Source organism: Propithecus coquereli, unplaced genomic scaffold (genome assembly GCF_000956105.1).
Source record: "Propithecus coquereli isolate 6110/MARCELLA unplaced genomic scaffold, Pcoq_1.0 Scaffold77, whole genome shotgun sequence".
In the NCBI taxonomy this organism is placed as follows: domain Eukaryota; kingdom Metazoa; phylum Chordata; class Mammalia; order Primates; family Indriidae; genus Propithecus; species Propithecus coquereli.
In genome coordinates this window covers 3,507,370-3,534,169 of record NW_012153840.1, presented here as the reverse complement: position 1 = coordinate 3,534,169, position 26,800 = coordinate 3,507,370, and the positions used below count along the sequence as shown (strand labels likewise).

At 50.8% G+C, this 26,800-nt stretch overlaps 2 protein-coding genes across 2 annotated transcripts in view; both read left to right on the top strand.

The window, feature by feature from the left end:
* Window positions 1–1,949, top strand: part of PRDM2 (PR domain containing 2, with ZNF domain) — a 36,197-nt gene extending 34,248 nt beyond the window's left edge. Inside the window, exon 4 of the mRNA XM_012662625.1 lies at window positions 420–1,949. Within this exon, the coding sequence (XP_012518079.1) occupies window positions 420–432 (13 nt within the window). The 3' untranslated portion in view covers window positions 433–1,949. The remainder of the gene's footprint in view (window positions 1–419) is intronic.
* The window catches only part of LOC105824874 (PR domain zinc finger protein 2-like), a 113,072-nt gene that overhangs the window by 79,003 nt on the left and 7,269 nt on the right, over window positions 1–26,800 (top strand). The gene's annotated exons all lie outside the window — the stretch shown is intronic.

Genomic DNA, 26,800 nt, shown 5'->3' with positions numbered 1-26,800 from the left:
TCACCTTTGTAAATCTCAAGGTGTTTTACATTCTTTAATGCTCCTTTTAGAGCAACTTCTTTTTTTTTTTTTTTTAACTGAGTTCCTTTGCAGCCACTCAAGAAAATTTAAAGATAGAGAAAAAAATGAAATTCTAGACCAAGTTTTTCCATTTACCATGAATTGATTAAAAAAATAAAATGCTGATTTCCCATGTCTCTGTGTCTGCTGCACCTACTAGGAAATGGACCTACATGTAGTTCCTCCCCTGTGTGTCTTCTGAGTAGGACACTTGAGTTCCTAAATACCTTCAGAGTCATTTATGTGTTGCTGTCTTAATAACATTTGTCTTACGGTCTGCTCACCTTTTTCTTTAACATGGTCAATTCATACAAGGTTATGTTATGTTGTCATTTATCTTCAGTTTTCTTATTTTCTAGGAACTTCCTGTAGAAAAGCCCCCAAAACAAAACAAACCTTAATTGACTAAAAGATATTGCATGCTCAACTTAGGATAAGCACTACGGCAAAGGATACGAAATCTACCAAGCTTGCAAGACCAGTTGAAGCTGACTCAAAAATCCTAACACACAACCGATTGCCAGCAGGCTTAGAGTCAGGCATCTGCTTCTTCGGTGGTGCCCAACCCCGTGTGCTGGGCTCCTGGGTGATTGAGATCCAAAGAGGAGGGCACTGTAAGACGGGCTAGATGAACTGGCTTCTCGTCACGGGACTGGTAACTCAGATCTGAGTGTAGCCCTTGTTTTTGGCACATAGGAGAGAAAGGAATGATTTGAACTTAACCTTGCAAAGCAAGTCCTCTGTTTTGGCAGTAGTTTGTTGTAGATTTCAGGGATGACAAATTCAGATGCACTCATTTAAAACGTTTTGCTCACTTACCAGCTCTTGATGCCTTTCTTTTAAATGAATTATAGACAGAGAGAGGCAATTTAGCCGATCTCTTGCTCTGTTTTTGTTTTTAAATCACAAGCAGATTGCCAGCATAATGGAGAGGAAACCAGATTGGATATGGACTTTTTTTATGCCTCTTACCATGTCATGTTTGTATATCCAAATGGATATTATCTTCTCAAATTATTATCTGGCACTAATTTATAACTATTACATATTGTCAGAGACTATGTAGCAGTATGTGAATGCACAGGGTGCATCCCAGGCCTATGAGATGTCTGTCTACACAGAAGTAGATATGAATTTACATACCAGGTTTTACTCTTGAGTCTCTGTAGAGATTAAAGACAACAAATTGGCCTCTGCTTAAGTCTGCAAGTATCATTTCTCCATGCATTTTTCTGCACCCCCACCCCGATTAATGACTGAGTTGGTGGAAAATGGCTAGGTTTTATTCATACTGTTTTTGTTCTCAACTTTAAAAGTAATCTACCTCTTAAAATTTGTAGTTTAATATTTGGTGAATTTATGCCACTTTAACCCTTTCACTATCATTCCCATTTTGTTACATTTCTGTTATGGGGACTTTATGTTGAAATATTGTATAAAGCATTTGTAGCAGTTTAAAAATAAAATATTTAAAATTATTTAAATTGTTTTGGACGCTTCAATTGTATTATATGTGATTTACATTTTACATTTTTTGTTTGAGTTGTTAATCTGGAGCGTGTTCCTGTATTGAAGTTTGCTGTTAGTTATTTTATTGCTTCTTGTTGGAGAGTGCTATAAAAGACTATTCTCATGAAAACATTAAAATTTACAATTTGACATACAAAAGGGGTTGTCCATTGATTTTAACCAATGTAGCCTTGAGAGAGAGGTTAATTATAGACGAGTGGTGTTTGCTGTTTTTCCTCTTCAGCATCGAAATCATTGGGGCTTGTCAGATGTATAAAAAAAAAGGTTTTTTTATGCTGTTGCTGCAAACACTTAATAACTAGGGGAGAATTTAAATGATACATTTTACATAATTGTAACCAATAAAAAACTTTCTAAAAGCTTGTGAAAGGACTGCATTTTGTACATGATTGGGAGCAGTTAAGGGGAGGTGCGTGGAGGCTGTGCAAAGCCTGCACTCTTTCCTGTGTAGTCAGCCTGCTGGGCCTCTGTTCACTTGCTTTGTGTTGGACCCGTGCCTGTTCCACTTGCAGTTCTGTTGAGATGGCAGGCAGACAGTGGTGCTGAGAAGTACCTTGTGAACTCGCTCTTGGTAAGAGTGAAATGAAGAATTCCATCTCTGGGGGCTCAGCATCCTCTGTGCTTGCTGACGGTTAACTCTAGTTTGTGGATTATGTTTATTTTTATGGATCTCCAAAGAATGAAACAAAGAAGTTGTAACATTTGTGTTAAATTTATATGAAACTGCTGTTTTTTTAAGATTGAAAACGATCAAGTAGAAGCAGTTTCATGTAATCCAACATCAGAGCACTTGTTCTAACACCATCTGTGTCATTCCTCAGGGAAAGGAGGTAAAGGGATGACCAACTCCCCTTGGCCAGATGTTCACCTGTCTGGCTTATGATATTCTTACGTTAGAAAAACCCAGGGAGGTGGAGGAGAGAGGTCGGCAGGTGTTTGGAAATGGCCTTCAGTATCAGCAGTTTTAAACACTCTGCTGAAGTGAGTACTGAACATGCAGCAGGGCCCTGTGAGGAGTTGAAACTGGGAGAGAGAAGAGCGCTGACCCCAGGGGGGAAGTGGGTTTCCACGCTAGCCCATCTGCGGCCTTCAGTAAACAGGCCTGTAACAAGTGCCCTCATGACTCTGGTGGTTTAGCCTGACTTTGGTTTGGGCAAATTCTCTTGTTTTCTAGATAGTAGTTCCTAATCTGCAAACAGTGTGGATTGGACTGGATGGTCTCTGAGTGCTCCTTCTAGAAGGAGATCTTTTCTGCTGGATCCGGAACCACTCTGGAAAGGGTTGGGTGAAGGCTCGTTCACGGCGTCCCCAGCTCTTCAGCAGTACACGGGACACCACAGGCACTCACGTTTACTGAGTGGTGGAGTCCCCAAGAAGCCACGTGACATCCGTCTCACCAGGGAGGAGCTGCCCCATTTTGGTTGCTTTTTCTCTTTATAGAGTTGAACATTTTTACAAATCGAAACCTAATAACTAAAGCCTTCTGTCCCTGCTACTATTTTGAAGCATTTCACAGTGTTTCTGTTAATAAATCCCTCTCTAGGCTGGCTGTTTTTTAACTTGGCTGTTGCAAGTACTTCCTAGCAAGTTATTTTATAGAATCGATTTACTGAGTACTTAGTATATGTCTGGCTGTGTCCTGGGTGCTTAGGAGACATCAGTGGACACAATGGAAATCCCTACCCCTGCGGAGCTTACATTCTCGTGGTGGGACTCATCCTGACCAGCCACCCCGAAGCAGGCCTTTTCCCCTTTCTTACACTTCAAATTCAACACCTCCTCACTTTGTCACAATTCCCCAGAGTCTAGGTGGTCAGGAAGATGCTCCCAGCTTAACATCTGAGTGCTGATACCTAGGCGATATGTTAAAGTGACTCCACTAAAATTATGGCTCATTTAATGCATTTGATATTTTATTCATGTGGATTTTCATTTGCTATCGAACCTCACTTTGGATATATTGACTTACATCCATAGAAAATTTGATAAAGAGTAATTTACCTTGAAAACGGATCGAGCACAGGCGGTTGAGGAAAGGGTTGGCTTGGATGTAAAGACCGCATTGAAAGTGCTCCAAACACTAGGCTGATAGACTAAGCAGAAAACGGCTTGTCATTTTGTGTCAGCTCTTCCAGGTACAGCAGCCTGTGGCCGCTGTCCTCCCTGGTGGCACCAGCCCTGTGCTGCTGCTTGGGGGTCTGGCTTCTCAAGTGAAGGTTCTGGTAAAGCACTCTGAGGGCGTGTTCGAGAGCATCACAAGTGTGGGTGAGCCATTCTCCCGACTTCAGGAGGAGCTGCGTGCCCTGCCCCCCAGCATAGTGGTTTCTGAGCTGCACCTGGGGGACTTGTCAAAACTAGTTCGAAGGCTCTGCAGCCAGGCTTTCCAGTTAGGCTATTTCAGGGTGGGGCTTGGGTAGCCTGTACTTTAAAGCCCCCAGGTAAATTCAGCGCACACTTGAGAACTTCTGAATTTATATTGGAAAAATAACAGATGCGCGTAGCTCTGAATCGATAGAGTACTGTGTTCTCTTTTGAGCCTCAGCGCCACATGTAACCTGTAGAATCACCCTGCAAAGTGGGCACTGTCATTTTCCCGTCTTCCCAAGATCTGCGAGTGGGGAGTACAGGGTAATCCTGAAGCCAGTCCTGAGCCGTGGGCCGCAGAAAGGCACGTGCCTTGGTGGCAAGAAGAGGTGGTCGGCCTGGGAGGGCGAAGGAACCACTCGCCTGTTGTGCAGTTTCCTTCTGGCTGTACTTGCTCCAAGACTCTGGTGGGCCCCTCCTGTTCGGTGCTGTGACCTTTCCCTCAAGGTTTGCCCGACAAGCAGGGCCTTAAATACTACACAGTGCTGTGGGATAAAAAGAAATAGAAACAAGATCTAGATTCGTGTGAATGGTGACATCCATGTGACCATTAAGATTCCAGATAAAACATCCAGTGTAAAGACAGATACTGAATGGAACAAAACTTGAGGCTTGAGTAGGTGCCGTGTAGGTAAAACCGCACCTTGGTTGAAGTGTGGAGGCGGTGAGCCCGGGCCGCTGCCCCCTACACCAGGTGTCTCCGGTTCTTTCCCTCCCCCTCCTGCCTGTGGACAGTGATCTCATCAGCTTCCGGCCGCATTTAGCATGGCTTCCCAGGGCTTGCTGTGTGCTGGCTACTGTGCTGAGCATTTTAACAACTTGAATCTTGACAGTAACACTCAGGAGGCTGGTGTCACTTACAGATGGGGAAACAGACTCAAGGAAGTGATTTTGTTCCAGGGTGGGGGGCACAGCTGTGAAGTGGCAAGTTAGGATTTGAACTGCCTCCAGGCTACACTGTCCTATCATTTTTTTATAGGTTTTTTGTTTTTTTTTTTAAAGAATTTCATTTCTTCTGAATGTAGAAAACAGGTCTCAGTACCTTCTCTATTAAAGGCTTTCCCAGCATTGGTGAGCAAGTAGAACAGTTGCTCCGTGGGGAGGGAAACCTGGTACAGCAAGACTGTTCGCTAGTCAAGAGCAGCTACTAGGGTGCCTCGCCTTCCGTGTCGCTCCACGCTGTGGAGTGACTTCTGCCCCAACGGGCCAGTCCGTTCAGGTCAATGGCTTTGTAGAGCCATCTGCTTCCCCAGCAGCCGTCTGACTTCAACAGAAACCAAGCTCATTGTGGTAAAACCCTAGTGATTTTGGAAATGATTCTAAAGAAAGTGCCAGGGGTCACCGGGGAGAGCCTTGACCTCTGCATTAACCCGAAAAGAAAGTTGGTCTGGGCTCGCCTCCCCGCCTCAGCAGACCGTGCGTGACGTGTGCACAAAACAAGGCGCATTTACAGTTCTGCTGATACTGGTATTTCCAAAATACAGGATTAGAACCTGGAGAGTGTGTTTGGGTTTTATTTGGTTTCTGGGTTAAGAATAAGAATTCAGACAACCATCATGACTTTGCATTAAATTACTTGCAGTTGCAAAAATTACATTCAATTGTGAGCCGTTAAAGGGGGTTGGAGATACTTTTATTGGAGTAAATTTGTCAACCTATTGGGCGTAATAGGATTTGTACACGCTCGTGTTTTCTGCCTCACTGTGCCAGCCGGATTTCTCTTCAAATCTTTCTCATGAAAAATGATACGAAGTTCAGGCGGATGTTCGAACAAGGCAAACCTTTTATGGAAGGACCTCAGTGCCTAAATGTGCCTTCTCAGGTCCTGCTAATAAACCGCAGCAGGAGGTCAAGGAAAGAAGCCACATGTCTGAACGTCCCTTAATAGGTGCTACCTGAGTTGGTGAGGGGAAAGAACTGGAGCGTCATTTCAGTAGACAGAAGGCTACAGGTGGATTTTAAAGCACAGGTGTATGTTCTGAATCATATTTAAGCTAAGAGTATTTCCATATCAGTGTTGAGACAGGAGCCTACTGTGTAATCTGGAATTCTACTTAATCTAGTGAGTCTTAGCATTACATCTAAATGTAAATTTAAAATATTAGTCATTTTAAAAAGACCTGGAATTTATTTGCACAGGTAAGTTAATAACAAAAGGGGTATTTAGGCCGTAGGATACAGTTGTGGCAGTTTTAATTTTTTAACTTAGAATTTCAGCGTACAGCAGTTGAATTTGTGTTAGTATTTAATTATTGCCAGAATTACAATTTTTAATATTTTTTATTGGAGTTAAGTTATTTAAAACTCATATGGGTTCAATTTTCCTTTTCCTTGCAGTAACATTCTCTTCTCACTTGCTTTTTATAATCACATCCAATCCTTGCCAACCCAGCTAGAGTTTAGGAACATTTTCAGATGGCTTCTATTTCCAAGCTATTATTGGACTTGTGAATTCAGGCACATTCTCCTGTCGTGATCCAGTCGGCCAGCCATTCAGAAAGCATCTTTAAACAGGCAATCTGGACCGTCAAGGTGCCAGCCTGTAGAGCTGAGGGGCTCTAGCCTGTGGCAAGAGCACAGTCCCCTGCCCTGGGACTTGAGCGAAACTTGGGGATGGAATGCCCACCGTGGAGGGAGCCACCGGCCGTTTCTACGTGCCGGGCACCTTTCTGAGTGTTTACATGACTCATGTATGCTCTGCCGCCACCTGAGGGAGATCATACTCTCCTCCTTTACAGGTAAATCAACAGAGGCAACATCACTTGAGTCGTCTAACTGCTATACGTGGGGACCTCAAACCTGTTTGATTTCAGAGCTGATTTCAGTTGCAGCCTGAAGCCACCTAATTTACTGTGCTCTTGGGTTTTAGAGAGTCTTGTATTTGCATAACTATATTGTCCCTAATTGACTGATGCTGATGTCATCGCCCAGAGAGTTTTGTTGCAGAGAGGTTGCTTAGCAAGAGTAGGAAGAAGCATTGGCTTTGAACTCCTACCGATCTGGGTTTTCATTCCCTGAGAACCGTCTGTAAGTGGGAGGCAGGGTACCCCTGCCTCAGCCTCAGCTTCCTGGCCTGCGATGCGGTTATGCGTCCCCCGCCTCCTCCCATTGTGGCCTTGAGTACTGGGTGGCATGTGTTCCCAGTTAGAATTCAGTGACCGGTGGCTATGGTGGTGCTGGTGATGACTGCTGACGCTTGGCCTCGGGTGCTTTGGTCCTCACAGTAACAGCCCGAGGAAGGTGCTACTAAGCAGACAGCCAGGGATTAGTAACATGCCCAGGTGGAAAGGGGCGGCCGTGGATGGTGGTGAACTCGGTGATGATCGCCGAGGACCTCGTGGAAGAGGCTGCTGAAGAATTAAGGGACGAGCCAGGGCGCCTGGACTCGATTCTCGGCTCCACCTAGCTGGGCCCTCAGGAAAATTACTTAACTGCCCTCTGCCTCAGTTTCCCCATTTGTAAAATGAGAGAACATAAAACTCATACTTTCCAAAAGCCCTGAAAGAGAAAAATTAGAAGATTCCTTCGTGCAGACTGAGAAACATCACTTTGTATTAGTTGCACAGGTGGGTGGTTCCAACCTTTGGTGAGGCAAGAGCTTTCATCAGAATTTTTTAAACACTCCTCAGGGCTCCTGGGATGAGCTTTCCTTCTGCGTCTAGACCAGGGCAGAGGGGTGGAGCTGGGGCACGCCAAGGGTGCAGAGGAGCCCAGGAGCCTTTCTCAGGCTGAGAGCAGGGCCCCTCCTGGAAGCAGTGCAGGTGGATGAGGAGCTGCCGTTCAGATGGCGTGCCGTGATTATACGAGAATGGAAATTCAGACTTCAGAATTTCCTGAAGGCCACCTGCTTTGCATGAAGGAGATCTCGGTGAGGTGCAGGCTGGCACTCTCCTGGTTTTGAGGTTTTGCTGTGATGTCATTACAGGCAGTAGGTAAAGGCATTGGCTCTGGACCTGGAGCAGCTGATCAGCTGTCACCTCCTCCAAGAAGCCTTCCCTGACCATCCGATCTGTAATTACTGCCCTGTCCCTCATCCCTCTACTTACTGTGCCTCACTGTTCTTCAAGGCACTCATGCCTTGCGTATGTTCTGTTACAGATTCATTATGTTTAGTTACTGTAAATCTCCCCCTTGGATGAGAGCTCTGCCCAGGCAGGAACTTGGTTTTGTTCATGGCTGCATTTCTAGAACCTAGAACAATGACCGGCGTGTAGTAGTTGCTCAGTAAAATGCTTGTTGAATGAATAAAATACTTGAATCCTGGCTTTATCATGTATAGTTCTATAACCTTAACCCCTGTCAGTTAACCTCTCTGAGCCCCAGTTTTCCTTTCTGTAAAATGTCAGTAATCGATCTGACCACAAAGGATCACCATGAAGACAATTTTAGATCAGCCTGTAAGGACCGCAGATGCTGCCTGTCATAGTAAGTGCTATAAATGTCATCATTAGATTATTGAAAGATGTCCTCTCTAATCTCAATTTGAATCCAATAAAAAGTTGTGGCTGGTGCTCCAAGCTGATGCGCCATGTATAAGATTTCACGGCAGCCTAGGCTGCAGTACCTGGAACATTCCCTCATCATCTCTTGCCTCCGCCCAGAGAGAAAGCTCTCCAGTGTCCTGTAATTCCTCCGGTTCTGCCGCCAGTGACACCAGGGGCCTTTGCTGTGTCTTAGCTGGGCCACAGCTGCTGCCTCCTCACGGCAGGGCTCTCACCCAGAGGAAGACAGGAAAACAGTTTTCAAGTCAAAGTGAGAAGAAAGATGATTCATTTTTATCCTATCACTCTTTCACGTAACTTTCTTTTTTCATAGAATGTATAGGGAAAACGTACAACTTTCTATTTCTCTTGGTTTTGAATTTCAAAGCCAAATGTAAATTTTTAAAAGGTAAGTTCAGAAGAAAACATTTCCTTAGCTCTGTAAAACCATGAAAATTTAACCAAAGAACCTCAGTTCACTAAAATAATAATGTAAGAATGATTGCTGATATTTTAATGTGCTTGCTGGTCCCTGTTTTAAGGGCTTTACATGTATTACCCCATTTAATCCCCAGAACAACCCTATGAAGTAAATATTTTTATGTTCTCCCATTTTACAGATGGGGGAACTGAGGCAGAGGGCAGTTAAGCAATTTGCCTGAAGGCCCAGCTAGTAGGCAGTGGAGCCAGGAATCAATTCCAGGTGATCTGGCTCGTCTCTGAATCATGACTCTGCGCTGCCTCTCGTCTGCTGATCTGGGGGTGAGGAAATAGAAGGGAGCTCCCGGTTGCAGCCCTGTTCTTCCTCCAGTGACATCTCCTTTAAGAAGCGGGGAGATGTGACTTTTTTTTTTTTTAATTTTTAATTTATCCCTCTGCCCCCACCCTCCGAGATGCAACTTATCAGTAAGCACCTGCCTGAGTGTGGACAGGAAGCAGCAGCTGATTGAAGGAGCTAGAAGTACACTGGAGGTGCCCAGATGCCTTGGTCCTTCCCGGGACTAGTCCGTTTTGTACGTTCTTGGGAAACCGGCCTGTGGGCGGTTTCAGCCAGGCCTGCTGCGCCTGTTTGCCTGTGGTGGAGCCGCCTCTGCGCAGCTCTCGGAAAAGGAGCAGATCCCGACTGCTCCAGGGCGTGGATGAGCCTCGCTTCCTAGTGTCACCTTTCCCAGCCACAGCTGACAAGTGGGTTTCCACTGTGTGCGGGGAGCAGTTGCCTGGGTGCTGCGGAGAACTGGATTCTGAGGCTGGGTTCACCCTCAGCGAAAGGATGGCCAGGTGCCCCTGTGTCTGCCCTGGATGCAGGGAGGCGGGTGATTCTACAGCGCCAGGTATTTGCTGCCTGTGGTCTCTGTATCTGCCGCTTTCCTGCTTACACCTGTGCACTGGACTTAATCTCACCTTTCCTTGAAAGCTGCTTGATGGAAAAGTGATGCCCTCAGAGCTGGTTCAGGCATGTGGGACATGCTGTCCCTACCCTAGAGGGTCCAGAAGCTGGAGATGTGACCTTTCTTTGAGAAGGGTGTACTCCTTGAGGTCTCCTTTTTCATCTTGTCAGTCGTGGATATTGTCTGCACCCCCTGGGACAGAAGCACGTCCTTCAGATACGCTTCTGTTAATCGTCTGTGGGCTGGGAAGCTAGATGGTGGTCCTGTTGATATCGTGTGTAAACGAAGAGGTGGTGGGCCCTGAGAGGTCTCCGCCTTGTAAGCAGAGTGCCTTAATCCCAGTGGGTGGGTTTCGGGGCATGGTTTGCTCGCTCATTAACAATAGGTCTTGCTTCTTGGTTCTGTGCTGGTAAGCGATGTTGCTGGACACATGACCTAGATAGCAGGGTGTTAAACGTAACAAACGCATGTAATAGACTCCTTTTTTCCTTCGAAGCTCCAGAAACACAGAGATAAATAAATGATTTGTGAAGAGAATGACATTTGGGTGAAAGTGCAGTCAGTCCCTTTCTCAGCGAAGGGTTCTTGCCAGGTGAAGTACCTTAATTCTGAAACGGAATGGTTCTCTTCTCCTTACCGTCGTATGTCCTTTAGTCTGTGTTTAGGATAAATACTCTGTTTGGTGCCAACTGGTCGAATCTTGATAGCTTTAGAGATCTGGTCCTTACAAACCCGTGGAAGTACCTGTAATTCATCTGACTCGTTACCTGTAGCAGGAATTGATGAACCTGCCCAGTGATCAGATTATCTCTTCACTACAATTAATGATATGTTTATATCCTTTAAAAATGTTTTTAAAAATTGCCAGTACAGCCCATTAGTGCCAGCTAACAGCAGGCGTTTTATTAAGGTGATGTTCTGAGTTGTGTGCGGCATTTTAGGTAAGGGGAGTGTATGTTGCTGGTTCAGAGGGGGTATTGTCTTGTTAATTACAACCTGAGAAAGTGCCATTTCCTGCTTGTGTTCCCAGGTGTGTGAAGGGACCCTAGTTTGGATTATGTCACCTGGATGGTAGCTCAGTGGGCCGCCTGCATCAAAAGTTACCTGGGTGATTCATGAAAAGTTTCAGACCTACTAAACCATTATCTCTGGGGGTGGGACTTTGAAATCTTCATTTTTATCAGCTTCTTAAATGCGTCTTACCCAGTCCTCAGAGTTTTCCTTTTAGTATTAAAAAGGAAAAAAGAAGTGACATGGTATCACCCATCACTTAATTTGTTTCTGATTTGAATTTTAAATTCTTTTCCTTTGCTTATTTACAATCTCTTTGACGTACTTTTAGCATGTTTTAATTCTCAGAACACTTTCAATTAAAAATTTCCCTATTTCTTATAACTACCCAGTGACAGTCAAGCTATGCAGGGGTAGTTCAAGAGTTGGGGACATTTCTGAGTGCCAGGGATGAGATGGAATTGAGGATTTGCCAATTTGTCCATGTTCCTCTTTGAGTGTCTTTTTGAGGAGGATGTATGAACTTTGGTCATAAACTAGGACAAGCTTGGTGCGACACAGAGCCCTGCCCGTCTGTGTTCACCACGCCACCCCAGCACCTGCTGCACACCGAGTATGGGAGCTACTAATGTGACCCTAACGCATGACTCTTTGCTTTAAAATATGAGTCTTGAGGCCATTAATTGCTGGCAACTGAGTAGAGAGCATCACTTTGATAAGTAAATGATCAATTAAATCAAATTGAAAGAAAAGGATGGTGATAGCTAATTATAATCAGCATTACTGCTTCAGGGCCTGGTCCTCAAGGTTAAGAATGCATAATGAAAGCTGATCAATAAACTGTAGAGCCCAGAACAAAATTGTCTGCCAGGAGTCCAGTGTAGCAGGGCGTATTCATTCCAAGGTACTGGTGGAATTCTGTTCTCCCCTCCCAGTCTACGCTGGTACACACAGCAAAGGTCTGAGTCCTCACGGGCTGTCTTAGGCTATAGTTGAACATCCTGCACTTCATGGAGTAGAACTATTCAAATATTCCTTCAGATTTTTAGATTCTTTTTTCTTGATTTTTGGACCTGAAGGGAGGGTCGCCCTTTCTGTGGCGCCAACTTTAATTCTGTCTCCTGACATCTCCTAAGCGGTCCCACTCCAGTGGGCTCCCACTCTATTAGAGTCCCAAAATACATGGCAGTGGGTGATTTTCTTTGCATGTTTTCTTCTTTTGCTCAAAATAATGAATCTTCGTAGAGCTTAAACGCTGATTTCACAAGGCCGTATGCACTTGGCGGGGCTGTGTTAAAAAACACTGTTCCAAAAGCTGGATTTGCAGCAAGCATCACCCACCTTGGCGATTTCCCCATCACCCCCGTGAGTCAGAGCTGCTGCATAATGTGCTCCAGATGATGAAACCAGAGGGTGACGCGCGCCAGCACCCGAAGGGAACACAGAGGTCTCGGTCGTTTACTCAGTCACCAAGTCCAGTGTGTTCACCATTGCCCAAGGAAGAATTCGAGACTTGTGAGGACATTTTGCAAAAAGCACAGGGCCTGGGAGACTGGGGTGGTGGCAGAAATCCTTCTGAACTTGTGTTAGAACACCAACCGTGGATAAAATGAAATGCAGTTGCAACTCAGTCAGTTTTAGTTTTAGTTTAATTTTCCCACCATGTGAATGGCGGCCCCTCATTGCCTGGGAGTCCGGACCACCACTCCTGGCGGCGCCTGCACGCTTCCGTTCCCGGCAGTCCAGTTCAATGCATGCCAAAGGTCAGTTGTATTTGTTCCCACACCTGTTATGCCACTGGTCTTTAATATTTATTACTGTGCTAGCATGATTTAATTAAATATTATCCAAACCAATGAAATAGCATAGAGCTGTTTATAAAAAGGAAGTCGAATGCTTAGAAAGGCTCATAGTAATTTGCCTAAAAATTGTAGTCCAAATAGGTGTAGGTGACAACATCAAAAATGTGCAGGAGGCAGAGTGGCGATCATAAAGGCATAGAGAGATTCTTCACTCAGATTGCTTTGGAAGTGCCTTAGGTTCTCACCCCACTTTAAACAAAAACTGGAAATCATAGATGATGACTTCTGGGTGTGATTTAGTCGAGAAAGGCAGTGCAGGTCTTCGCCCTTTGTCCATCCATCCATTGGTTCATTCATCCGATACTGCATGTAGGCCCAAGGCCGGCTGTTCTGTGCCAGGTGCTGTTTCAAATGCCAGAGGACACAGCCGTGAACAAACCTGACCGAATGTCCCACCCCATCGAACTTAGGTTCTGGTTGTGGGGACGGACAATTAGGAAAACACATAGAGTGTCAGATGACGAATGCTATGGAGAGAAACACAACACGGGAGGGGATGGTTCTGGGTGAAAATGGGGAGGGCCCCCCTTTAAGTCCAGGGGTCAGAGAGCCTGACCGAAAGGGGAACGTTGCAGCAAAGACTGGGAGACCAAGGGGCAGCCTGCGGACACGGGAGCAAAGCCCTTGGCGGAGGGAGCGGCAGGTGTGCAGGCCCTGCGGTGGGAGCATCCGAGGCGTGCTGGAGGAGCAGCGAGGAGGCAGCGCGGCTGGGGGAGATGAGGCCAGGGAGGTGACGGGCGTCCAGGTGGTATTGGATATCGCAGCTGTCGTGGAGACTTGGCTTTTCCTCTGAGTGAATGGGAGTCACTCAGTGGGAGTGGAGGGTTTTGGGAAAGGAGTAATACACCATGATTTGCCTTTTAAAAGAATCACTCTGCCCATCTTTTGAGAACAGACTGGAAGGGGACCAGCATAGAAACAGGCTGCTCAGGTGGGAAGGGACGAGGCTGGACGGGGCAGCAGTGGAGGTGGTAAGCAGCCTGGGGCGGTGTTTCTGGGTGTATTTGGAAGGTGGAGCTGCAAGATTAGCTGAGAGAGACAGGAGTCAGGATGACCTCTTTGTTGGTTTGGTTTTTTCCCCGTGCATCCGGATGGGTGGATGCAGCTGCCGTGAACGATGAGGTGGGACTGTGGTTGGAGCCAGTTTGTGGGGAGCGTGTGTGCTGGGAACCAATTTGGGGCATGTTACATTTGAGATGCCCGTTAGACATTCAGGGGAGACGTAGAGGAGGTCGTTGAATATACAGACTTGGAGTTCAGAGGAAAGGACCCCGCTGGAAACAGAAATTTGGGAGTTCTGATAATTTAAAGCCATGGGATTGGAATCTCCAAGGGAGTGAGTGTAGATGAAGAGAAGAAGCCCAAGAATCGAGCCTGGGGGCTCCGACACCGAGAGACTGGAGAGATCCGGGAGAGCCTGGCAGTGGGACAAAGAAGGAGCAAAGTAAGAGGAAGGCACCGGGTGAGATGTCCTGGAGCCCAGGTGGCCGCGCAGGCCAGGAGCGAGAGCTGCCCCCAGGTTTCACTGGCACTCGTGGCAGGTGGAGCTTCAGCGGGTGGTGGGAGCACTAGCTTGCCTGGGGGTGGGGAGACCCAGGGGAGATGGGAGACCCTCGAGGCAGGGAGCATCCAGGAAGGGGAGCAGAGAAGTGGCTCCTGGAGGGGAAGTGAGATCAAGAGAGGGTTGTTCCTTTTTTTAAGGTGGATGGACTGGTAACATCTTTGTGTGTTGATGGGAATGACCTGGTAGAGCTAGAGAAGCTGACGGTGCAGGAAAGAGGAGGGAGAATCACTGGACCCACCCACGCTCTTTGGTGGGTGAAAGGCGATGGGGCTCCGGGGGAGGAGCTGGGCTCTGGGGAGGTCCAGCCTCCCAGGGAGGAAGGCAGGTGGGCAGGGAGATAGGGCGGGAACCGTCTGCCCCCGCCAGTGTGTAACAGGAATCGAAATCATCGGCAGAGAGTGAGGGTGAGAGGAGATGTTTGGGGGGCTGGGATGTGCAGCAGCGGTGTGGGCAGCAAGAGAACAATGGCGCCAGGAGGTGTTGGGAGCCCGAATTTAAAATGTGATCAGGCAACATGGTTGTGTGTTTTTCTCTAGCAGAAGGGTCAGTGAACACAAACACATCCATATGTTTTTGTTTTATTAATAATTTTTAATTTTAATTAAACTTAAGAAATGCTTAAGGGATGTCCCAATATCGATCCCCCTGCTGGGCTGCGTCCCGCTGAAGAACAGGGTGTCCCGTCTGGTAAGATCCCGTCTGTTGTGAGCTGCTGCTCTGCCCCAGGCACCGTGCAGGCAGCGAATGTCTCCCCCAGCCGTACAAGGTTGGCATTAGGCCTGTTTCACAGAAGACGCTGTTCCAAGAGAGTGGGTGACTCACTCAGACGGCTGGTGGCGGAGGTGGGACTGTCAGGCTCCAACCCCCACACTCTGCCTGCCCCGGAGCACCGGGTCAGACCAGTGAGGTCAGAAGGCCCAGTGTGCTGGTGCAAGAGGGGAGCCTCCCGGGGGTGGAGAGGAGGCCATGGTGGGGGAGGGGCACTGCAGGCAGGACATGGCAGAGGACTGAAGTGACATCTGATGGAGGTGGGGCGGGCAGGGAGCCTTGTGTGCGAGAGACCAGTCTCCTGGACTTGACCAAGTAGGCTTTTGACCAAAGTTGTCCCTTGCAGGGCTCCCCTTGTGCACTCGGGGTGTGTGTGCCCGGCTCACTACTACACCCCGCGGCGACTGGCGGAGTAGGTGGTCCATGGTTATCAGATCGCTGGGGCGAGTAAGTTTGGGGTAAATGACAACTGTCTCCTCTTCTTGGGAATTCACGTTGCCTGTCGGCACACTGCAGGCTCAGAAATCCTGCAGAGACATGCCTGTTTGGCTTCCCCAGCCCGCGCTCTGGAGGTGAGTGGCTTGGGCTTCAGTCCCAGCTCTGCCTCTTGCCAGCTGTATGTTCTTGGGCGAGTTGCCTAACTTCTCTGTGCCTTAGCTCCTCACCTGTGAAATGCCCCATCTCATAAAGTTCTTGTGAAGATGAAATTCGTTATTCCGTGTCAAACCCTGGGCACGGCGCTTGGCGCATCGTAAGCACAGGAATGTTAGCTGCGTGATGCAAATGCTTATGAGGGCACGTGCAGCGTCTGTGGGGGCCGGTTCCACTGAACCCTGTTTGCGAAATGCTGGGAATGTGGAAGAAACACTGGGAGGGTTTTCCTGGCCGTCAGCCGGTGGGCTCCCCACAGTGTCTGGCTGGGCCAGGTGTCTGTCCCCTGCCAGGAGGGAGCCAGTTCGAAAGGCCTCCACTCCGTGAACAAGCAGCTCCCACGCCAGACGGAGTGCAGGGTCCTGGTGACGTCTGAGCAGCCCAGAGTGGGGGCAGACGGCCTGGGTCTAAGTCATCTCACATCGCAAGGTCTCGGTGTCCTCGTGTGTGAAGTGGATTGAGCTGTCCCAGCCCAGCCACCCTACAGCCTGTTCGAGGTCAGGTGGGATGTACAGTGAGGGCTTTGGGGATCATGGGCAGGAAGGGGGAGAGGCCAGTGGGCAGACTGTGCTACCTGAGCCCCTGCCATACTTAGGACGAGGCCTCCAGACCCACAGCCCATGGTGCCCTTGTCCTCTGGGCGGCGTCATCCCCACTGACTAACGCCTATTGGGGCACATAGCAAGCGTGCCTTTCCCATAACAGTGCCAGCCCTGCGTCTGGGACGCCTTGCCAGCCAGGCACGCCCAGGCCTCCCGAGACAAGCTGTTTCAACCCTCGTGTAGCAAATGAGCCCCCTGAGCTCCCACAAGGCTTCTCCATTGAGGCAGGAGCAGAAAGCCCTGCAGGGAGCAGCCATTCTTGCCGTTAGCATCCTTGGGCCTGCTCCCAGGTTATACCATCTCTGACCCAGGCATCGGACGTCAAGTTCTAGAAGCTCTGGAATCAGGGCAGATGCCACATAAGGCTTAAGAGACTCTTAGTCCCAACACCAAGTCATATGGGGGGCTGAGCTCTTCTTTACTTTGTCCTTGGACTTTACCTGATCTTTTTGACATCCTTGGCCTAGATCATCTTTAAAAGATAGAGCGGTAACAATAGCGAAGTCTTAAGTGTCCTTATAAAATGCTACCATTGGAAAGAGCTCTTCTGGCCAGGCAGGGTGGCTCATGCCTATAATCCCAGCACTTTGGAAGGCCGAGGTGAGAGGATCACTTGAACCCAAGAGTTTGAGACCAGCCTAAGTGAGAGCCCCATCTCTACAAAAAGTAAAAAAAAAAAAAAAAAAATTGCGAGGTATAGGGACATGTGCCTGTAGTCCTCGCTACTTGGGAGGCTGAGGCAGGAGGATCACTTGAGCCCTGGGGCTCAAAGCTACGGTGAACTGTGATCACGCCACTGCACTCCAACCTGGGTGACAGCAAGAAAGACCTTGTCTCTAAAATACATATATATATGTATGTATTTTATGTGGATCTCATAGGAGACCCCTTCATCTCTTGCAGTACCAAGCTGGGAACAGCTTTCCTACGTTCGTCAGTCCTGACGCACTCATATTTGTTCATGTTTTCTTTTTGGCTTCCCTCCTACTCTTAGAACTGGAGGGAGAAAGAAGGGATGGGATTTGGGGCAAGCTTGAAACTGGGTGGTTGCAGGGCAGCAGTGTCGTGGGAGGTGCAAAAGCAAAAGACAGAGGAAGCTGGGAGCTGAAGGAGCTGCTCCTCCACCCTGCTGGGGCTTCTCCCACCTGGGCTGGTTGTGTCACGGGCAGTGACCTGTCTCCTGCAGGGGTGGCATCCTCCGGACTTGAACCCCTATGCTGAGCAGAATGGGGAGGGTCTGTTGGGGAGGCCTAAGGGCTGCAGAGTTGGGTTCACGGAATTGTCGTAAAAATGGGGACCTCACCCCATGGTTTTGGGATGGGACCTTGGCAATGAGGGGAAACTTAGGGGAAGCTGTATTTGAGGATTTGGTTCTGGAGCAACATGGACAGGCACGTTTGAGGGTTGAACTGCACCAGGAACCTGGCTCCAGGTTTGCCATTTGTTTGCTCCGGAAACATTCCCTGAGCATCTGCTCGTGCCAGGCCTGGTGGCAGGTTCTGCGAGTGAGAAGCGAATAGACTGTGCTCTCCTGGGGCCCCCATCCCAGTAGGGGAGAGGCAGTCACAGCTAAGTGCCTCACCCGGATGACGCCGAGAAGGGCATCTGCCTCCCGAGGTTCCTTTCCCGAGTCCACTGGGGCTTCACTCACCCTTTTTCCCATCGTTAATGTCCCCAAATAAGTAGTGGGCCCAGTCCTGTCCCCTCATGTCTCCCCAGGAACAACTTGCTGTGTGACCATTAGCGAGTTCCTGGCTCAGTTTCCTCATCTGTAAAGGGAGGTCTGCTGCCTGTGGCCTCTGGGGTCCCCGGCGCGTCTCCCGTCCTGGCAGCCAGGGAGGCAGGCATGGCAGGGATTTCCTGGCTGGCAGCTTCCTTTGGCCGAGGTCATTGCAGGCCAGGCTGGGCCAGAGTGTTACAAGTTTGTCACATGCTGGTGTTTGGAGTTCAAGCCGAACAGGTTTGGGGACCTCACGGCCTCTGATGCCTCAGATCCTGGGTAGAAGCCCCATGAGGCAGGGACTCGATTGGTCTTTCCAGTGCGTGGAGGCCAAATCAGGAGCCCGGCGCTGGGCCCGTGGCCTCCCCCAGGGCTGGTGAGAAGGAAGCAACATTGTCTGCTGAGAGGCCAAGTTCAGCCCTGGATTGGCTCTGGGTGTGAGTCTGGCTCCCTCCATTCCTCCTTCCTTCTGTTCATCCTTTTTTTTTTTTTTTTGAGACAGAGTCTGGCTCTGTTGCCCTGACTAGAGTGCCGTGGCATCAGCCTAGCTCACAGCAACCTCAAACTCCTGGGCTCAAGCGATCCTTCTGCCTCAGCCTCCCGAGTAGCTGGGACTACAGGCATGTACCACCATGCCTGGCTAATTTTTTCTATATATTTTTAGTTATCCGATTAATTTCTTTCTAATTTTAGTAGAGACAGGGTCTCGCTCTTGCTCAGGCTGGTCTCGAACTCCTGAGCTCAAACAATCCGCCCGCCTCGGCCTCCCAGAGTGCCAGGATTACAGGCGTGAGCCACCGCGCCCGGCCCCTTGTTTTCATACCTCTTAAGTAAAGGAGTTATTATACCAAGCCTCTCTGTGTTGCTGTCCCGGCAGCCACAGAAAGGGCTAATGACCCATCTTGCTTGGTTAAAGGGAAGATGAAGAAACCACGTGAGTACGGTGTACTTACTGCCTCCTCCCCATGGCCTCTTCCCGTCAGCTGCTGTCGTCCCCACTGTCCCATCAGCGGCACCTGAGGGCTCTGTCTCCACTCAAAGGAACCCCAGCAACTGGACCATCCTGGCCAGTGGTTTCAAACCTTTGTGCCTGACCCCAGACGACCTCATACATTTCCCTCCCTCAGCCCCCACCTTCTGAGACCTCATCTGCAGAACTTCTCTAAGCACCAGCCCGTCCCCACCCCCCACCAGCACAGTTGACACGTTGCCCACGTGTGAGACTCTGCTGAAGGTGTCCCTGGCCCTGCGCTTCAGCTGCAGTGTACAAACGCCTCTCCCAGGTGGATTCTGACTCAGGTCTGCTGGGGCAGAGTTGTCTGCGTGACTAACAAGCTCCTGGGACGCCGATGCCACTTGCTGGCCCGTGGACCACACTTTGAGTACAAGGATCTAGACCAGTGGTTTCCAAATTGGCTTTTAAAATTGCCAGTGCCTGGGTTGCACCCCCAACCAAGGAAACGAGAACCTCTAGGGGTGGAGCGCAGGCATCAGGATTGTTTCAGTCTCCCAAGGGGGTTCCAGCGAGCACCTGAGTTTGAGAACCTCTGTTCCCGGGCTGCTCGGAGCTGATGTCTCAGCCCAAAGCAGACTGCGGCGTCTCGGGTGGCCTGGGCAGCTGTGCTGTGGGCAGAGGGTCAACCCCACCTGGCTTCGGAGTGTTGGAAAGAGCTCTTCAGTCCCCATTACCACGAGGACTGTGTCAGGCACAGGCTTTGTCATCGTCCAATGGTCCTGGATTCAAATCTTGGCTTGTTTCCTTGTCGACCAAGAGAACTCAGACGTCGCCTTCTGTACCTCTCTGAGCCTCAGTCCCCTCCACTGTAAGACGGGGACTGTCACAGGCCCCACCTCACAGGGCTGCTGAGGGATTTGAGGAGCTTCCAAAAGGCACCCAGGTAGCTCCTGGTACGTAATAAGTTGCTCAATGAATGATGGTATTAGGTTTTTGTTTTCCTTGCTTGACATCCTCGTTTTACAGGTGAGACTATTGCAGCTCAGAGAGGTGGAGGCACTTTCCAGGGGCCGCACAGCGAGTCAGTGATGGAGCTAGGACTGAAACTCGGGCTCCCGAATCCCTGACACCCTCCTTTTGGTGCCTGCCTTTCCTCTCTCCGCTGTCTTCCCACCCCTGACTCCCAGCCTGGGGGCTCCATTTGAATGGGAGGATCCTCCACGGGGCACATGGGGACCGCCCACTTTGGGAAGCCGGGTCCTGCTTTGCATGTGACCATTCTTGGAAGCTGCTGGGGGCTGGGGGGTCCTGCAGCTCCTATCTATGGACCTTCACCCAGCCCCCAGGGAATTCCAGCGTTGTCACAGGCTTGTCTTGCCTTTGCCCCGGCTCCCACACTTCCGCCTCTCCCCTACCTCCGGCAAAAGTGCACAACCACAGAGTTGGCTTCAAACGCATTGCACTCCGAGAATTTATGGAGAGTTGTGTAAGGCCTCTGCGGCCAGCTGTGTGGCCTGGCTTTGAGGATTGCTGTTCCCGGAGATCCCTCCTGGAGCATGCGGGAGGAAGAGGTGGGAGGAAGAGGCGCCAGCCAGGGGTCCCAACCCAGAGCCTGGGAGAGCATGGGTCCTTCAAAAGCTGGCAGCTCTTTCCCTCCCTCTCTCCTCCCCTCTACTCTCCTCCAGTTTCTCTCCTCCCCTCCTGTCTTGAACTCACTTTCAGGCGTTTGTCTCTGTCGCACCATCAGTTCTGCTCTTACCAAGGTTGCCAGCAGCCTCTAGGGTGCCAAATGTGGTGGTCGGTTCTGTCTCATCTTCCTTGACCCAGCAGCAGCTGCGGTGGACGCTGCTCATCCTCCTCTTCCCTGAAACGCGTTCCACCTGGACACCGCTGTCTCCTGGCTCCCTCTGTGGCAGCGCCAGCCACCCCTCATCCTGCCTCTGTCCCTGGGCTCTTTCTTCCTCCCTCCATTTCCAGGCCCGAGGCCGCCCTGCTGATCTCATCCAGTCGCAGGCACTTAATACCGCGTAGACGCGGAGGAATTCCGAATTCATATTCTTACCAGAGTCTCATTTCACCACCCACCTGACATCTCCATTGGCCGTCTAGAAAATATTTCAAATTTAATCCTCCCCAAAAGAAGCAGTCTCTCCACGAAGCCTCCCTCCCCATCTTGGCTGAGCAGAAACCGACCTGCTCCAACAGCTCAGCCAGAGCACCCCACTTCCCAAACGTGCTGGGTCCTCCCCACTCCCAGCTTGGTCTCTCCAGCTGCTCAGGTCCCCCTCCCCATCTCTCCCTGGATGGCGGGAGTTAGTCGCCTCCTAACTGGTCTCCCCAGTCCCAGTCTGTGCACCGCCCGGAGCACACACAGCCTAGCTGGCCGAGCAGGTCATCCCCTCCTCCAGGCCTGCTCAGCCTGCCCTGTCTGAGGCCTTCCTCTTCCGGCCTGCGGCCCGCCTGCCCCACCATGCTCTCACTCCCAGTCTCCCTCCCTGCTTCCTTTCTTCTCCATAACCAGCGCTGAGGTCGCATGCGCGCTTATTTATTTATTCGCTGTGTCTCCACTAGGACAAGAGCCTGGGAAGGGCCTTTTGCTCCTCCCGTTCTCTGCTGTCTCCAGTGTTCACACTGCTGAGCGGCGGTTACTGTTCGCTGGGGCTGAGATAAATGGCCTTAAGGGGGACTTGGATGAGAGGCTCTCGGAAGATGGAGAAGGCGCAGGCACTGCCTCCCCAGATGGTGGGGGAGGGGGCAGTCCTCCTACCAGTCACATTCCCCATCCGTGGGCAGCCGTGTGTACAGCCATGTCCCCATGTGACCAGGGAAGTGGCCTCTTGTTTTAACACGCTGTTCTTTGACAACGCCAGGGAGAATGGACATCTTTCATATTAATGGGCATTTGTGATTCTCTATGAATTACCTCTTCATGATATTGTATGTTCAATGATGTATGTCCTTTGCCCATTCTTTATTTTATTATTTCTTTACTTTTTGTTTTTGTTGCATCAATTCATCTCCCTGGTCCCAGCCATTCCCCGTCCAGGGGAAGGGCCCGGAGAGGAGAGGCTCAGGTGCTGGCCACTGCCATGATGTCACCTCCTCCCGGACTCCCTAAAGCCGAGTGACGTCTGAGCGCCAGGACAACCACTGGAGGTGTGGGTGCTTCTTTCCTCTGAGGCGCCGTTAACTTGTGAGAGACGTCCCAGGCAGACAAGCAAAGCCGAGATAAGTCCTCATGGGGTCCCTGTGTTGCTCTCTGCTCGGGACTTGAGCCAGAACCTCCTACTCTCAGAATCCTTCTCAGTGGTGTCCCCCGTCACCTTCCCTGTCTGCCCCACTCTGTCCTCCCTCCTGTTTCTTCAGTGTCAGTCTCTCCTGCTCATTCCAGCGTGTCTGGGTCTCTCCTTCACCAGAAACCACAGGGGCTGACTGAGAACGTGGTCGCTTGGGAGCCAGGAGACCTGAGTCCTGGTCTCGTACTGGCATCAAACTCCCTAAAACTGAGCATTTTTCCTCTCTAGGCCACACTAAACCACACGTAAAACTGCTTCATATGTAGAGAACACAACACGTTTTATTCAGCGAAACTTCTGTTGGCAAAGCACCTGCGCGTAGCAGACACACCGTGCATCCGGCCTACTGTGTGCCAGAACCAGCCAGAGGTCTAGTCACATCAGTGACAAACAGCCTATGCTCGCCCTCACAGGCCTGCTGCGCAGACAGTAGACAGTCAGCTGAGTAAATACAGGCTGCGTCAATGGGGATAGCGCAAGGGGGAAAGGAAAACAGACTGGAGATGGAGGGTTTTGGGGGCGGGGTTTGCAATTTTGAATAGAGTGGTTAAGGGAGGCTCACTGGGAAGGAGACTTTTGAGCAAAACCTCAAGGTTTTGAAGGGGTGGGGTGTGCATGAGCCATGTGATTACATGGGGGAAGTGTGTTCCAGGCAGAGGGAACAGCCCATGCCAAGTCCCAGATGCAGGAATGGGCCACTGGAAATGTGAATGAAAGAATGAATGTGTCTGTCCTTGAGGCTGGGGATAGAACGATGCTGTCCTTGCATTGCCATCAGACTGTTGGGGTTTTCTGACAAGCAAGAAATTAGGACCCACAGGAGACGATGCCCTGAGGAGCCCAATTTCCGAGCCCTTCCCCCGAGCCAGATGTGCACCAGGTGTTTAGATCTGTTCTCTGCACAGTCCTTCCCCATCTGCACAGATTGAATGGTGTATGAGGTCCCCTGTGCTTTCAAAGTCATGATTTTTTGTTCTGTGTAAATGAAATTTCCAAAGATTTCCCTCCTAGGGAAGCAGTGGAGCACGTTTTGCAAGTGGCCAGACAGTTCTGAGCAAAGTCTGTGTGGAGTGCAGAGCAGGCCCCTGCCAACCCCCAACTATGTTTAAAAAGTTAAACCACTTTGTATGAAAATCTCAGGGAAGTAATGCTGTACCTCCCTGCTTTCCAAAAACAGTGGATGCTGAGCTTGTTCAACCCTTCTTGATGCCTTGGATTTAGGACTATGAGTGTCATCCATCTTACTGGGGTTTCAGGGAGGGAAGTCCATGGCGCCTGCTAAGTCCATCTTCTCGCCCATGTGCTAAATGGGCGAGAAGATTTCTTGATGTCTGAGAAAGTCTGTGCAGTGGGATTATCCTGGGTCTAATCACTCATTTCTTCGTTTCTTACATTTTGAGGGTCTGCTATTCACTCACTCGAAATTAGGTACAAGGATACATGGTGAGCAAACGGCAACAAGTTCTGCCGTCATAGACCACAGGGTCCCCTGGGAGACCTGCATGCCTCAAACAGTCACAGATACACGCAAAACTGCACGTGTAGGGACATGTGCCCAGGGCCGTTTTGCCTCAAGTGTGCGGCCACAGGAGTGTGACCAGAGCAGTGGTTCTCACTCCAGCTGCATGGAATCACTGGAGAGGTTCTGATGTCATGGCCTGGCGCGCAGCCTGGGCCTCTCCGGGTGACGGTAGTGAGTAGCCGGGGTTGCAGGGCACCAGGACGTGGTTCTGCCCAGACTGGCTGGAGTAACGAGAGCTGGCGGGGAGAGATGGGCTGGCGGGTCAGTGGGGGCCAGACTGGATGTATTAAGGAACTTGGGCCACATCCTGGGAGGTACAGGACCCATAGGTTGCAGCAGAGATATGTCATGGTCCATTTTGTGTTCTGAGGAGCAGATGGGAGGGGAGTGGAAGTGAGAAGCCCAGTGAGGAAGAGCCTTGCAGGAGACCAGGTTCGAGGTGGCACCGACGGTGGTGGAAGAGGGAGGAAGGCAGACCAGATGGGGTCTCGCAGGACAGGGCAGGGAAGGGACCCTGTTGACTCCCAGGTCTCTGGCTTTCAGGACACGAACGTGGTGCTGTTTACCAAGAAAAGGAGTGCGGGGGTAAGGGGGTCATAATTTGGATCAGGACCTGAATTTAAGGACTTGCCAGATGTGCAAGAGATGTCACATCAGCACATGAATGGGTCTGGAACGTGGAGGCAGATGCAGGCTGGGCGTGGGCCTGGTGAGTCATCTGTGTGAAGCCAGGAGGCCAAGGCCGGGGTGGGGTCACTTAGGGAGAGAGTCGTGCTCAGGGAGGACGGGCTCAGCTTCAGATCCTGACCTGACCAGGTATGTGCTCTGTGGCTTCAGGAAAGTACGTCGTCTTACCTCGAGCAGCATAGAACAGTTCCATAGCCTGCGTGGCTTGCACGACAGGAATTTGTCTTCTCACGGTTCTGGAAGCTGGAAGTTCAAGGTCAGGGTGACAGTATGGTCCGGTTCTGGTGAGGGCTGTCCTTCCGGCTTGCAGACTGCCGCCTTTATGCTGTGCTTCACATGGCCTGTTCTCGAATGTGTGTCTGGAGAAAGACAGAGATGTTTCCCCTCTGTCTCCCTCTTGTAAGGGCGCTGGTCCCCAGCATGGAGGTCCTACTCTCATGACTTTCCCTAAACCTGATGACCCCTCAAAAGCCCCACCTCCAAATGCCATCACATTAGGGGTTGGGACCTCAACATATGAATTTGGGGAGGACACAAACGTTAAGTCCATCACATTAGTTTACCACTCTCAAGTTTGTCTACCTCACAGGTCCACTGAGGAACCCGGGCAGAGCGTGGTACCCACAGGGCCTGGCACACGGTGTTTTCTCTCCCTTCCCCCTTCTGGGATGTGTCTGATGTCACTGCTGCACACTTTGTGTTTGCTTCAGCCTGACATGACAGCCCCCTCTCTTCCTCTTCTGTTCACTTTTCTGTCCTAACTGGCTGTGGACCTGTGGCCCACCCGACCGTGTGCGTTGGAGCTGCGCGTGCAGCAAGAGCAGCTCGTGCTGAGCGTGAGAGCCTTAGTTCCGTGTGGCTTGTGCTCCTTCAGGACACGCCGTGGGCCCCGGCACCAGCCACGGTGGCTGCGAGCAGTGAGCCCTGTAAGAGCTCACGGGTCCGTGGGCGCTGGTCCCGGATGACTCAGACTTTCTCCAGTGTTCCTAGCGGCTCTCCGGGTTGTGAAGGTTAAAGGGCTCTGGATAAGCGAGGCGCTGACTTGTCAAAACTCACTTGCATGGTGACGGTGCCATCGCCAGGGCGCATCCTGTGACGCTGTGCTCCAGCCCCCAGCCCCGGCAGGTGGACTTCCGCTTGTAATGGGGCAGTGCTGGGAACTCGCACGGTGTCCTTGCATCTGAGACTTGGGGCTCTGCTGTCCCTGGGGGTGGGGCCTGGCCTAGGAAAGGTGTGTGGTCCCGTGATGACGGCCGCAAACCAGGGGCACCGGGTAAGGAGCAGCTTTCTTGTCCGTTTTAGAGTTCCCCTCTCTCTCCACCCGTCCATTCACTCATCACCTCAGTCCACGCATCCCTCACTGCTGCCTCCATCCACCCACCCAGCACGCTGGGCACGCGGGACCCAGCCGTGACGAGACTCAGTCCCTGCCCTCAGACATTCTCTCTGGTGGAGCAGTAAAGAGCTCCCCAGGCAAGGTGACCGCCGTGGCAAGTGCTGGGAGTGAGCGGCCCAGGAAGGCGCAGCACGAATAGATAAAGGAAACGCAGAGGAGCCGCTAGAGGGAAGGGGCCGGGCAGTCCCTAAGGTGGGGAGGTCTGAGAAGGAGTCTTTAGGGAGGGGACACAAGCTGAGACCTAAAGAGAGAGCCGTGGGCAGAGGAGGGTGGTCGGGGGAAAGCAGGGGGTGGGGGGTTCCGGGGAAAGAAGAGCCTGGCCTGAGAGACAGAGGAGGGTCCCCAGAGGGAAAGTACGGAGTGAGCCCGGAGCCAGCAGGCGGCTCTGCTCTAGGTGCAGTGGGGCGCTTCGGGCCAGTGCCGCTCTGAGCAGTGACATGGCCCAGTGTCACTGTCATGTCTGGAGGTCCCTATAAAGGCCACTCTATTGCTTGGTGGAGAATGGATTGAGGGGTCAGGTGGTGGTGGGGAGACCAGTGAGGTGGCTGTTGCCACATCCCCGTGGAAGATGTGATGCCAGTGGGGGCACTGGGCGCTGGCAGTGCGAGTGGAGACACGTGTGGGTTTGGAGGCAGAACCAGGGGGCCTGGAGATGGACTGACTTGGGGGGTGAGGTGCAGGGGGCCGCACAGGCCCAGGCTCAGGGTGCACTGCTCCTCTGTGCACGGGGTTCAAGCGAGTGTGGTTGGTCTCTGAGTCCATGGCCAATTGGAGGCAGCAAAATGCCGCTGGGCGCTCTGGGTTCTCTGGCCAGTGAACAGCTTCTCGATCAGGCAGGACGCTGTCCTGCGGGCATCCCTGCCCCCGTCCTCATGGGGAACACCCAGGTGGTGACCTGGTATCCCCCAAAAATTGTGGCCCAAGGATCTGAAAGGCCTGGATT